Source organism: Durotheca rogersii, assembly GCF_024521655.1.
Source record: "Durotheca rogersii strain YMJ 92031201 chromosome Unknown GGS23scaffold_130, whole genome shotgun sequence".
In the NCBI taxonomy this organism is placed as follows: Eukaryota; Fungi; Ascomycota; class Sordariomycetes; order Xylariales; family Xylariaceae; genus Durotheca; species Durotheca rogersii.
The window spans coordinates 1-12,074 of NW_026251361.1; the positions used below are offsets into that span (position 1 = coordinate 1).

The following is a 12,074-nucleotide window of genomic DNA, read 5'->3' on the forward strand; positions in this document are numbered from 1 at the left end:
GGCTCGTGATCGAGAACACGCCCGAGCTGCTCGAGCTCGAGATCCGCAGGGACTGGTCCGCCGAGCTGACGGGCGAGGCGTGAAGCCGGGGGGGGAGCCGGGAGCCGGGAGCGACCCGAGGAAGGAATTAGGGGTGGGGTGCGGTGGTGGGTTGGGAGATTATTAACATAAAAAAAAAAAAAAGTAGAAAGGGAGTCAAGCAAGGGAGTGAAGACACAGAAGAGGGGCAAAGGGAGGAGAGGGGAGGGAAAGAGATGGTGCGAAGAGGGAAGGGGGCGGCGAGGGTGAGGGCGCGCGCGTGTGGCGATCTCGTACGAGTTACTACGAGATCGCCGCCGAACGTGTCACGACGCCGCGCGTGCATGCATGCATGGCGCGGCCGGCGGGGGTGCCAGACCTGCCTCGCCGTCGCGCGCGGGCGGACGAACGAACCGAACGACGACAGCTGTAAGCAGGGCTGCGAAGGCGACTGACGAACGAGAGGCCGCCGCCGCCGCGGCCTGGGAACGGCAACGCAGGTAAGACATGCATAGCGCGCCTATAGGGCCTGGGGGGGGGGGGGGGGGGGGGGGGGGGGGGGGGGGGGGGGGGGGGGGGGGGGGGGGGGGGGGGGGGGGGGGGGGGGGGGGGGGGGGGGGGGGGGGGGGGGGGGGGGGGGGGGGGGGGGGGGGGGGGGGGGGGGGGGGGGGGGGGGGGGGGGGGGGGGGGGGGGGGGGGGGGGGGGGGGGGGGGGGGGGGGGGGGGGGGGGGGGGGGGGGGGGGGGGGGGGGGGGGGGGGGGGGGGGGGGGGGGGGGGGGGGGGGGGGGGGGGGGGGGGGGGGGGGGGGGGGGGGGGGGGGGGGGGGGGGGGGGGGGGGGGGGGGGGGGGGGGGGGTGGGGGGGGGGGGGGGGGGGGGAGGGGAAGGCGGCTGCTTCTTTTTTTTTTTCTTGCCTTCGTTATCTCCCTCCTCTCTCTCTCTCTTTCTCTCTACCTATTCCCCCCCCCCCCCCTCCTCCTCCTCGTTTCGGAAGGACAGAGAGAGAGAGAGAGAGAGAGAGAGAGAGCCAGGTGGCCCGGTCCTATTTCTAGAACCCGACCAGGGGGAACGTCGCGCGCGCGATTCGTCGGCGAAGGGCGCTAGCCTGCTGTCGCCGCGTGGGATTTCCGGATGCTGCGCTGCGGGACATGTGTGCGTGTGTGTGTGTGGCGCGAGTAGTGGAACTGGAACTGGGCCGCCCGCGTGGTCGCAGCGAGGAGCAGTAGTCGTGAGAGAGAAACGGGAAAAGGGGGCGCGCGGATATGAAATGTACTTTTTCTTTTTTTTTGGCCGTCCTAGCTTTCGGTCGAAGAAGCTAGGCCGGTATGTATGTATGTATGTATGTATGTATGTGTGGACATATCGTGCAACCCGATATACCTCCACGTTGCCAGTCATCCGCCGTCGTGGCACTCCGCGCGCACCGTCGACGGTCGGTATGACGCGACGCGACCACCTCTCGCTTCACTTTGCGTCCGCTTCTGGCCAGCGTACGCGTAGCGAGCAAGTGATTCTTTTCTCGCACAGATTTAAGATTACAATGCACGGAATTGTCCTAGCAATAGTCACAGCAGCTTCCCTGAGAAGTTGAAGGGGTTTCATCACGTGGCCGGGCGGACTGTAACCCCCGCCCAGGTTGATGAGCAAGGGACGCGAAAGCGAGATCAAATAAGGAGTCAAGTCCCCCCCCCCCCAAGTATGCGCCCTCCCCGCCAACGCCTTTTCCTCGCCCCTTTCCGTCTTGTACGGAGCACCAAACCTCGACAGCAGTCCCGAAGAAACTCCTAAACATATAAAACAACCCCCAAGGTTGAGATGGTGATGGTTGCCTCTTGTCGGGCAACCAGACAAGCCCGAATCCTCCCCCCCCCCCTCCCCGTCGTAATGCATTGCTTCGACGAGTTGTGCGGGAGCACCAACAGAGGGGGGAGGGTATTTGGCTGAAAAGCTTTGCACTTGTAGCCGCAGTTCATCATACCCTCCGGGGATTAAAAAAAAAAAGAAAAACGCCGGCCCGTATGAAGTGCAGAGTCATTGCAGTCGGTCCTCGTTCCTAGCTGTCGTGTCGTCTTTCACAATTTCCAAACGCTCGGATCCCTTTCCGGAAAAAAGCCCATATGCCATTGATAAGTAGAGGGATGTCATAAAATACGAATTTCTTTCAGATCAGAGAATGGCCGTACGCCACGGGTTCCCAGGATGTACAACATATGATGAGCGGAAGATCTCTGGAGGAGGGGGGCGGAGCCATGGCACGAGCTCTAGTTACCGCCGGTCCACGATTTCTCGAGCCTTGAGTAGAGCACTGATGCCATCCAGGCCATTCTCGCTACTCCCGTTCAATTTAGAAGTAGTAGTTAGCTTCGGCTCAGCTGGTACACCGTATACTGCTTCCTTTTGGAAGCTGGGTATTATGTACTTAGGCGGGATCGGCCCGGGGAGAAACCCTACGACAATTGTCAGTTTTAGAATGCACGCCACGGAGCGAGCCAGAAGGAAGAAAAAAAAGAGCCTACCATTTCCGTGGGTCTCAACCATGCTACCGTTTAGCCGATCTCCTGGCGGACGGCCAGGCTGCGATTGCAGGATTGACAGTGGCGCATGGGACACGGTGGTTTGGCGTGAAGAATACTGCGGTTCCGGTTTTGATGATAGGAGCGCGTGTATCGGCAGAGAGGCGTCGCTTGGGGTCCTCGGGGTATTATAAGAACTGTACGAACTGACACTCCCAGCTGAAGACTGCTCGGTCTTCAACGATGGTGGCCGTGATCCGGACGCCGACGACCTTGACCCGCGAGCAGATCCGTTACTCAGGCCCAAGCTCGAGACTGGCGTAGGCAAGCTACTCTCTGGCGAATGTGCGAGCGATCCCTGGATATTTCTCGGGTCAAACCACGAGGCGCTCGTGTGATTAGACTCCGCATACATCCGCTGGCTCTCCAACCAGCGAGATCGACTGCTCGAGTGGTGGCTAGGGGAATCGCGAGAAGTAGGACTCGACAGCCCACGTGGTCGCCCGTTAATTTGCTCGTCGTACGAGAGGGTCCTCGGGGAATGCAGCGGCTCGTCCCCATGATGTATCCCGTTCATCCTCGGGGAGAAATTGCTGTCGACCGTCGACGTCGACGATCCCATCCTTTGCTGACGTGTTGGCGGCGGCTCGCTACCAGGCTGGCTGTCGGATCCGCTACCCGTGCCACTGGTCGTACCACTAGGCCCCGTCGAACCGCCACTCGTGCTACTTCCGCGAGTACTGTCCGATTCTGTCTTGAGACGCTTGGAAGCGTCTTTTTCTGAGAGACGATGTCAGGGTCTGGCACCGTCTAGGATCACGACACCGCCTGCACGACACATACCTTGTAATTGGGCCGCCTGTCGTTTTCGAAACTCATGCAGGTAGTCGCTGTATTTCCTGAAGTCGTTCGTCTTCTTATAGGTGCTCAGCTCGCGATTGTACTTCTCCTTTGCCTCGTGCGCTTGCCTTTCGAAAGGCTCCTTCTCAGCGCGGTTGAGGTTTTGCCAATTCTCACCGACCAGTTTAGCGATCTCCGTGAACGTCAAATTCTGGCCTCTCAGATCCTCTCTCATTTCTGTCGTCGTTTAGTATACACCCTAGGCATCGCTGAATGCAAGCTTAACTTACTGTTCGAGAATAACACATACGCCGAAGGCGGCCGTTCGGGGGCATTTTCGTCAGGCTAGCTCATTGGTCAGCGGTATATTCTCATTGGCCCCTGCTACGTCGCGAGAGGTCATCGCAAAAGGAGCCGGGTTAGTCGGTTGGGGGTGGGAAGACAGACCTTGGGGTGCCGTCTATACTTGCGCTTCGCAACGGTAGCTCCGTCCGACTTGTCGGATTTGACAGGCTCCGCCCGAGTCGAATCGAGCCTAACATCTTCGATGCTGGTACGCGTAGGGGATATCAAGGACGCATCAGGTGCAAGACCTCGGTAATTCGCTATACGGCGCTGGAGTTTCTTCGCGACAGTCAGTGCGAACGCCACACACACACACACACACACACACACACGCACACACACACAAATACACACGCCGAGCACTACTCAAAAGAACGAGCGGTCTTACTCTTCGATGGCCGAGCTTGACACCAAGCGCGTCCCTACCGCCGAAACGTCAGCCATTGCCCGAGTTAGGGTGGGCTAGGAAGGCTCACAGGTCAGATTCGGTAATGTCTAAAATCGTGTCCCACGAATCGAAACCCTGGTCGACAAAGGCGTCAAGGTATTGAGAGATGCCTAGCTCGCCGAAGATCGCTTCGAGGGAATTCATATAGCTGTTTTTTTGCCGCGTCTCAGCGGATCACTCGCTAGAGCTCTCAATTCAGCATCAGGCTTTCCTCGAGCCTGCGCGTGGAACCCTCGTAGGTGCGGCGATTACGGTGCGGAGTGCAATGTCTTGTTTACTTTCTCTCTTCTCGTCTTCTCTTAATCCGGCGAACGGACTCTCCCGGATCGGCGTTCGGCTCACGATGGAGAGAGGCCTGGGGGGGAGGGGGGTAGCTCTGCTCCGTCCACACCAACAACTCTCGGACAAGTTTACCCTTCCTCGCCGAAATCGCTGGTCTAGTAACCAGCGTGGTAGGGGGGACGCTTTAAGCCGCTTGCCTTTCCTATTCCTGGTGTGCTCTTCCTCTTACGATACTGACCCGCCTATACCAGTCGGCAATGGCTCCCTGCGACTGAGCAGACACGTGGGCACGGAGTGATAGCAGCAGCGGCAGAAACAGAGACGCGTCGTAGGCCTGAAGCGATAGAGGCGGCCCGGATGTGTGGGGCGTGGGGCGGCCTAGGAATATAAGGAGGAGTGCGCGTTGGTGCGTGCCGGGAGAGGTGTACGTAGGCAGGACCCAGAGAGAGAGAGGGAGAGAGTGAGAGAGGGGGGGAGGCAGCGTAGACGAAATCCGCTCGAAGTAGGTAGACGGCGTTTAGGGACGTCGGTCGTATAGTACGGGTTGCGGTACGGTCAGGCTGTGGCAGACGTTAAAAGGGTTGAAAATCGGATTTGTCTGTTTGCCCCGTAATGGTCAATGGCAATGTTTAGGGGAAATGTGGAAATTTGGCATTCTGGATCCCGGGCTGCTGTGGTGATATACGATCCCGCTGCATTTTCCCAGATCTCGATGAGCAGCGTAATCGATTGGGGATCGAGCACTCGGTGTGTCACAGCTCGAGGGGGTAAGAAAATAATAATAATAATACTAATAAAAATACACAGCTGCGGCAAGCCCCAGAACAGCTAGCGCTCTGGTTAAAGGGAAAACGGAGATAGAGAAGAAGACTCACCTACAGGATTAGCTCCCATTCTCAGATGGCTGGCGGGAGGTCCTGGAAACATGCAAGCACAAATGGGCTGATGGGCTGATGGGCAATAATATGTTCGGCCAGAGGACGCGGTACCTGGTCTCGTCCTCGTAACCTATGTAAGTATCGAGGTATGAGGTCACGCTCTGCAGGCCCGGACCTTGGGCGAGACTCTTCCCAGGAACGTGACTATTCCTAGAAGATCGCAACCTGGACCTATTCCAAGACCCATATATGCACTGTTGGGAAGAATCAAGCTCGTGCAGCCGAGTCAGGGCTAACGCTTAGTTGCTTCGTAGGTCGTAAACAGACGAGCTTCGCCCACTGGCGAATCGCCCGTCTCGCCTCCTACTGTGCGCCATCAAGCTCTTTAAACTCGAAGCTTCTCTCTCTCGCCCACTCGCTCGCTCACCAACTCACGAACACATACACACATCCTCGCCCCCTCTCTGTGTGCGTCTCTCTCTTAAAAGAGAGAGAGAGGGAGAGGGAGGGAGGCAGGGAAAGCATGCGTGGCGTGTGTGCGTGTGTGCGTGTGCGTGTGCGTGTGAGAGGGTCTGTGAGAGGAAGGAGACCCGCGAGAAAACGGGTGTCGAGAACCAGCTCCTACCGCCCCACGATTTGTGTAGGCGAGCATGGGATGAAGCTATCGGCACACCAGTGGCCGAATGGGGTGAAGAATGTGTGCGAAGGGTTACGGGCTGAGCGCGCGGGATCGAGATCGCGGCCGAGGCTTACGACAAATGAGAGTGTTGCTGCGCGTGGGTTGCTTCATCTCGTGTCTCTTGCCGGGATGCGTCTGTTTCCGAGCTCGCCGCTCTTCTTCACGCGATGTACCTTTGACGTTCTCGACGCTCCGTTGCCGGTAATATCAGGCGTGCTTGCTCGAATCTAGAACATAATAGGCGGAGGCGAGGATGTCTTGTCTGCTCATCCGCCTCGTCTCCTTCTTACTCACTCACACACCCACATACACACCCACATATACATACACAGGCACACACACACGCAGACATACACACACGCAGACATACACACACGCAGGGTACATAACCGCTCACGCACACTCACTAGGGGCGAACGAGCTCCCGAAATAGACCGGCCTCGGCTACGATCACCCAGCGTGCCGACGATGATGCGATTCCTGCCTGGGTATATTTGTCAAAAAGAAAGAAACAGGAAGAAAAAGAAAATATCCCGGGCAGCCCATCATCTACCTACCTCCCTACTATGGGGAGGTGGTTATCGGGGCGTCGGACCACTAGACAGTAGTGAAAGGGGACGCGGGAGCCAAGAAGGGCTGGCAGCCGTGAGCCAATCAGGGTCGATAGGATTAGGAGAGGGTAGGGCGCCGCAATCGACTTTTCAGCCCGGGATCGAGAGTCTTGGCGTCCCCCCAAGCCACGAACCCCAGACTCTGGAGCCCATCAGATGTTTTTCTTTGATTAGGTATATTTCCATTTTTGCATCCACTTTTGAATGTGGTCGACTCGCAGCCCCTCCTACCCCCCACCAGCGAGACCCGGTATCGTGGGATCGTAGTATTCCGAATGACTTGACTGTCAGATGTCACCTAGTCAGTCGCTCCGTCGGGCAGTCGTTCGGTAGGTTGATGAACCGCATGGCTCCCGAGACGGCCACAGGCCAGATTCGAGACTCGGCGGAAGCAGGACGAAGAAAAGGGGAATGGATCCACATGCTACGCTATTGATAGTCGTCATTGTGGGACAAGATCGAGATTGGGGGAAGCGAGCGAGAGAGAGAGAGAGGGGGGACGAGAGAAATAAGTGAGTGAGAGAGAGAGAGCGAGAGAGGGCGAGCGAGCGAATCTGGCTGGTTGGGTAGGATAGGGTCAGGTAGCATGGCGGCGGCGGCGGTGGTAGGGTAGGCTACCACATAGGTGTACGTGCGTACATACGGACGAACACGGCGGCAACAAGAAGAATGGGGTTAGAAAATGATAGTAATAAAAATGACAGAACCCCATGAGAGCACCGTCAACGAAGGCGACGACGACAACATCGACGACCTACATGCATAAAAGCAGAGAACCATCCAGCCACGAGGTTTGGGTGGGATAACAGTGTGGGATAGGTCGGCGGCGTCGCTTGTAGGAATTTATGCCTGCCAATCGATTCTCGAACCCGCCCAAAGTATACCGATGTACAATGACGGGTGATCACGTGGCAATAGCCAGTACCCAAGGTGGCATCGCACACAGCCAGCCTGCCTCAAGCCTCGCACTTAGGTACCTACCCAGCCCGACGACATGGCTACATGGGTACCTAACTCACGTATCTTAGGTACCTACCTCCTCCTACAACGCAAGATGTGGGGAACGTTGGAGCACCGGATCCACAGAAGGCACCTAATCACAGGGTTCATGGTTCTACAATATCTCTCTATACGGAAGTCGGGGCTATAGGGTCGTATCTACCTAACTAGGTATGCACACGTATGCATACATATGCACCTAACCTAGCCTACTTCAAATGTCGGACGGATTAAGAGATATATGCCTAACGGAGGGGAAGCTATACACATTTGCCGCTGCGAGTTATTGCCTCAATGGGGTTCGCGCATTACTTAGGTAGGTACCGTAGGTAGTAGTACACTTGCAGCTACCTTAGCTACCTAACATACCTAACCCGTTCCTTTCACTCGCACTAGCTCGAGGACCGAAGTTGAATCATCATAACCAGAGAGGAGGGGGTCTAGTGGGATTCCCGCGCAATTCCATCAAATCCCCGTGGAACTCGATGGAATCCCTCCATACCTACAATCGCTATGTCCCGCACTCTCTCTCTCTGCTCGTGCCGGCGAAGCTGACGCTGCCCGGCTACGTAGGCCATCACTGCCGAGCCCTCCTTGCGCGATCTACTTACACAGCGGCATAGGGACGAGATAAAATTGGCGGCGTACTAAAATTGCTAGGATCGTCGCCATACCTCCTTCCAGAAGCCCAGAGCGCCTCTATATCCGGCATCGTTGCTCGGTACCGTACGTCTCGGTACAGTGGCAGCGGGGACGTGAGATGTGAGTACGATATATACACGTGGTCTTGCAAGGCTGGCCGGACGAACAACACCGCACAAGAACCATGATAAATAATATCCCGTCTCTCCCACGGATCGACTGACGACCGCGGCATCGCGTAAACACGGCATATTTCCCTATTTCCCAACCGGTCGAAGAAAAACCGTCGCGAAATATGCCGAGACACCGGTATGGAGATCTAGACCGCCGCGGACGGGGACAGTCTTGACTAGCTGGAGCGAAAGATCTACATCTGAGGCCACCGCTTTCAACCCCCCCTGGCCATAAGACCATGTCTGCATACGTCCACATTGTACAGACATATGTACGTAGTACCATCCGCCGCGATACGACGAGCTTGCCTGCATCCTTTTGCCAGTTCCGAACCCTACTGGGTATTTCTCACGTGGGGAGGCTGATAGGTGGGACCTATCGAGGAATTAAGAAAGCATGCCGTTCGCGGACTGGATCAACAATCCCATCCACCAACCTGCCCAGGTGTCTTGTCTACTCATATTCATCCAACTTCAATTTTCTTCCAAGACCCGTCCCCCTGGTACCTCTCTCCGTCCCTCGCCACGCGTCTATGGTGTTTTTCCGAGCAGCGGGCTGACTAGCGAGCACAGCAGCAGCGTCTTACACAGGCCAGACCAGCAAGCCGCGAATCACCCACTCCTCTCGAAGCCCACCTCGGATTTTACTAGGGCTGGACCGCGGGCCAGGCATCGTAACCCAGACAATCCTGTTACTTCTTCCGCCTCTATCGGACCGGATACGGCACAATACGAGCGAAGGCGGCCCTGCCAGTCAACGAAAGCTTCACCAGCATGTCGAAATCGCCGTCGGACAGCGACCCCACCGCGGCGAAGACACATGGGCCCAATGACAGCCCACAAAATGCTTCCACCTCAGCCGTATTGAGTCAAGCAGACATAGCGGAGGTAAGTTTGCACGCCCGACCAAGACGGCATCTTCCCCAACGCGGCGGGCAGACACCCTTGTCTAACTAGGACGGCGTTTAGGCATTTAAGGACCTTGCTAGGTATGTATGGGTGATATTTCCGATCCGGAGTGTGCCTTGGGGAGATCGACAGCCGATCTGGTCAAGTTTTCTGTCCTGGCGTCTAGTATCTAGAAAGGATGGACACATGGAAAATGGCGAAAATTTGCCCGTGTGTGTTGCGTTGTTTAGCATGCAAATCGCCCCCAGACCCCTGGGTTTCCCATCTTCCCATCATGCCAAAGTCCGCTTCTGCATCCGCGCCGGTGTGATCAGCCTGGCATTCCCCATTGCGCGGCCCCCTGTCTGCCCCGAGGCCTAGATCCCCGCTTCGATACGACGAACCTCCTCTAGGGCCACTCACACTTCGCCTAGCCAAATCCCGCTCGGGGTGTCAACTGTGCGTGGGACCGCTCACGTCTTCTTTTCTGCCATCCCCTTCGCCATCTCCTACCTTGTCGTCGCGGAACTTGCCAGACGTGGGACAAGCCCGGCTGGCTCTCCCATTGTGTCACGTCTCTTTTGTCCTCTCGTTTACGTGCCGACGCACCAAAGTTACCACACATCGAATGCCTGACAAAGTTGTATAGGCCACCCACTGCTTCTTTTGCTGGTCGTGCTAGTAGCAGCGCTGAGCCCTACAACTTGCGAGCCGTCTTATGTTTTGACACGGCGCTCCCCTTTTCTGCGCCATATGCGTCGAGTTAGCAATCTCAACAGCTTCGTACGCATCATAATCTCGTCGCGGGGGGCCGTCGAAGGCCCTTATGATGGTCGGCCGGCCCTATCAAGGGCGCATGTCAAAACCCTACGCGCTATCCGTCACGATTTATCCTGTAGATGTTGCAGAATCTCCCAGTGCTAATGCGTGGCTGAACAGAGGCGAACAGCAGGCTGCCGCTCTAGAGGCAGGCCTCACAAATCTAGAGAAGAAGCTCGACGCCCTATTAGCATCGATCGAGGGCGGTTCAGCCTCGCCCGAAGCAAGTCGGGAGGGTAAAGGCGAATCCAAGGACTAGGCGCCCGCGGCGAAGAAGTAGCATGATGTGGTGCCGTCCCTACACCCATCGTACCATGGTGTGGTTGCCATCAGCGGAACAGTCCGCTCAGGCGTTCCATCTAGATCCAGGCAGATGACTACTTCTGTACATCGCAGCCTTCAGGGAGGGGGGATTACCAACGGTACACGGCGCGCTCCATATCCCAGGTCAACACCTTTTGCCACCTCCTCGATAGCTGCTCCCTCCCTGCCACCATATCCGTCTCCACATCGCAGGTTCCATCCAAGGTTCCGTACGAGCATAGCGTATTTCAAAACGACGAAAGGAAGCTGTCGTGGCCATTACCCCGCAAGGATAGCAACCGCCAAACCCATCCATAGAGAATTGTCAGGTAGATCAGTATAGAGCCAAGCGTGTCGAACCCCGTGGGTAGCAGTCATCTCGAGATTTGATCCCACCGTGACGGGTGGCAATGTGACCCATCCTCAAGGCGGATCGTGAGCTAATAGGGCAATCTGACGGGAACCAGAGGCCCAATTTAACGAGTCGTAATTCCCGTTGCGAGAGGATGAGCTAGAGGGATGTAGAGCTTATGGTGCCGGATATGCCGTCTACTCGACCAGTCTGGCCGCTATCATCCCGCGCCAACATGTATCTATCGAGCTGACTCGCAAGACGGAAAGCAGCTACCAGATTCGGCCGCTCATCGAGCGTAGCTGCGGTGACTGGCCTCGATCGATGCCTCCTCCATCTGTCCCAACTTCGTTGATCTGAGATCGAAATACCGCCCAGCAGCCGAGCCCAAACGGGAGAGGCCGCCCTCGTATCCGAATCCAATAGTCTGTCAACATTCTACAAGCAGTGTCGCTTTTTTCTTTCATCCCGTTCTCACTACCAGTCACCGGTATCTATCGACTTTCCTTAACTCATCGAAGATCCATACCTGTTTCCCTCTCGTACATAGCTTCCTAGTCTCCAATTTCACCTCCCCGCGTGCACAGTCCTACAGCGGCGCAATAGGCGGGACGGCGATGCGCCAGGCGGTTTTATTGATTAGCACATGGCGTCGACGTGAAAAAAGCCACATGCGTATGAATACAGGAAACCCAACCCACACGCGATCGGTTCAATAGAAGCTGTCGTATCAGTTCACCGGAAAGGGGGGTGAGATGGGGGGTGAACACACCCCCCTCCCCGCGAGAAAGGTGACGACTGATTTCTAAATATTCAAGCATGTCACCGCACTACTCCTATCTGAACACGGATACTTTGGGCGTGAAGCCGTCTATGTACAGTAACCAGAGAGACAGCTTGTACCCCCACACTCTTCCGCCACATTGAACGAGGCAAGAGTCTCGTCACATCTTGTAATGATCGACGGCCAACGGCTGTGTGTTACACCATCTTTTATCGACGGCAGCGCAGAGTCGCATAACCGAGGATTGTACCTCGGGATGCGCCAGATGGACGAGAATGGCGGACGACAAGTTACTTCCTCAAATGACTAAGAGACCTCGATACGCCCGTCCATGGGCGTCGGCCTAGAGCGTGGCGTATGCGTAGCTCGCACACCGGCACGACGGTGGTAAGCGGGTTGCGACCAGCAAGAAGTTGACTCGACAACTAGTGAGGCATCTATGGACCACTCATACACGGTGGAGACGGCAGTTCCCACGTGGAGGATAAGAGTGACGGAGGG

General features: G+C 56.7%; 2 protein-coding genes across 2 annotated transcripts; one reads left to right on the top strand and one right to left on the bottom strand.

Moving 5' to 3' along the window:
• Positions 1 to 2,282: 2,282 nt before the first annotated feature.
• On the bottom strand, positions 2,283 to 4,307 carry GGS23DRAFT_601864 (uncharacterized protein; the record flags this gene model as incomplete). The annotated part of the gene is made up of 7 exons (XM_051519241.1): positions 2,283 to 2,464; positions 2,534 to 3,310; positions 3,374 to 3,607; positions 3,661 to 3,715; positions 3,818 to 3,994; positions 4,104 to 4,137; positions 4,192 to 4,307. 7 exons carry the CDS (start codon positions 4,305 to 4,307, stop codon positions 2,283 to 2,285), a joined length of 1,575 nt encoding a protein of 524 aa, XP_051366906.1.
• A 4,894-nt stretch (positions 4,308 to 9,201) lies between these two features.
• On the top strand, positions 9,202 to 10,393 carry GGS23DRAFT_601865 (uncharacterized protein; the record flags this gene model as incomplete). The annotated part of the gene is made up of 3 exons (XM_051519242.1): positions 9,202 to 9,315; positions 9,397 to 9,416; positions 10,255 to 10,393. 3 exons carry the CDS (start codon positions 9,202 to 9,204, stop codon positions 10,391 to 10,393), a joined length of 273 nt encoding a protein of 90 aa, XP_051366907.1.
• Positions 10,394 to 12,074: the final 1,681 nt, after the last annotated feature.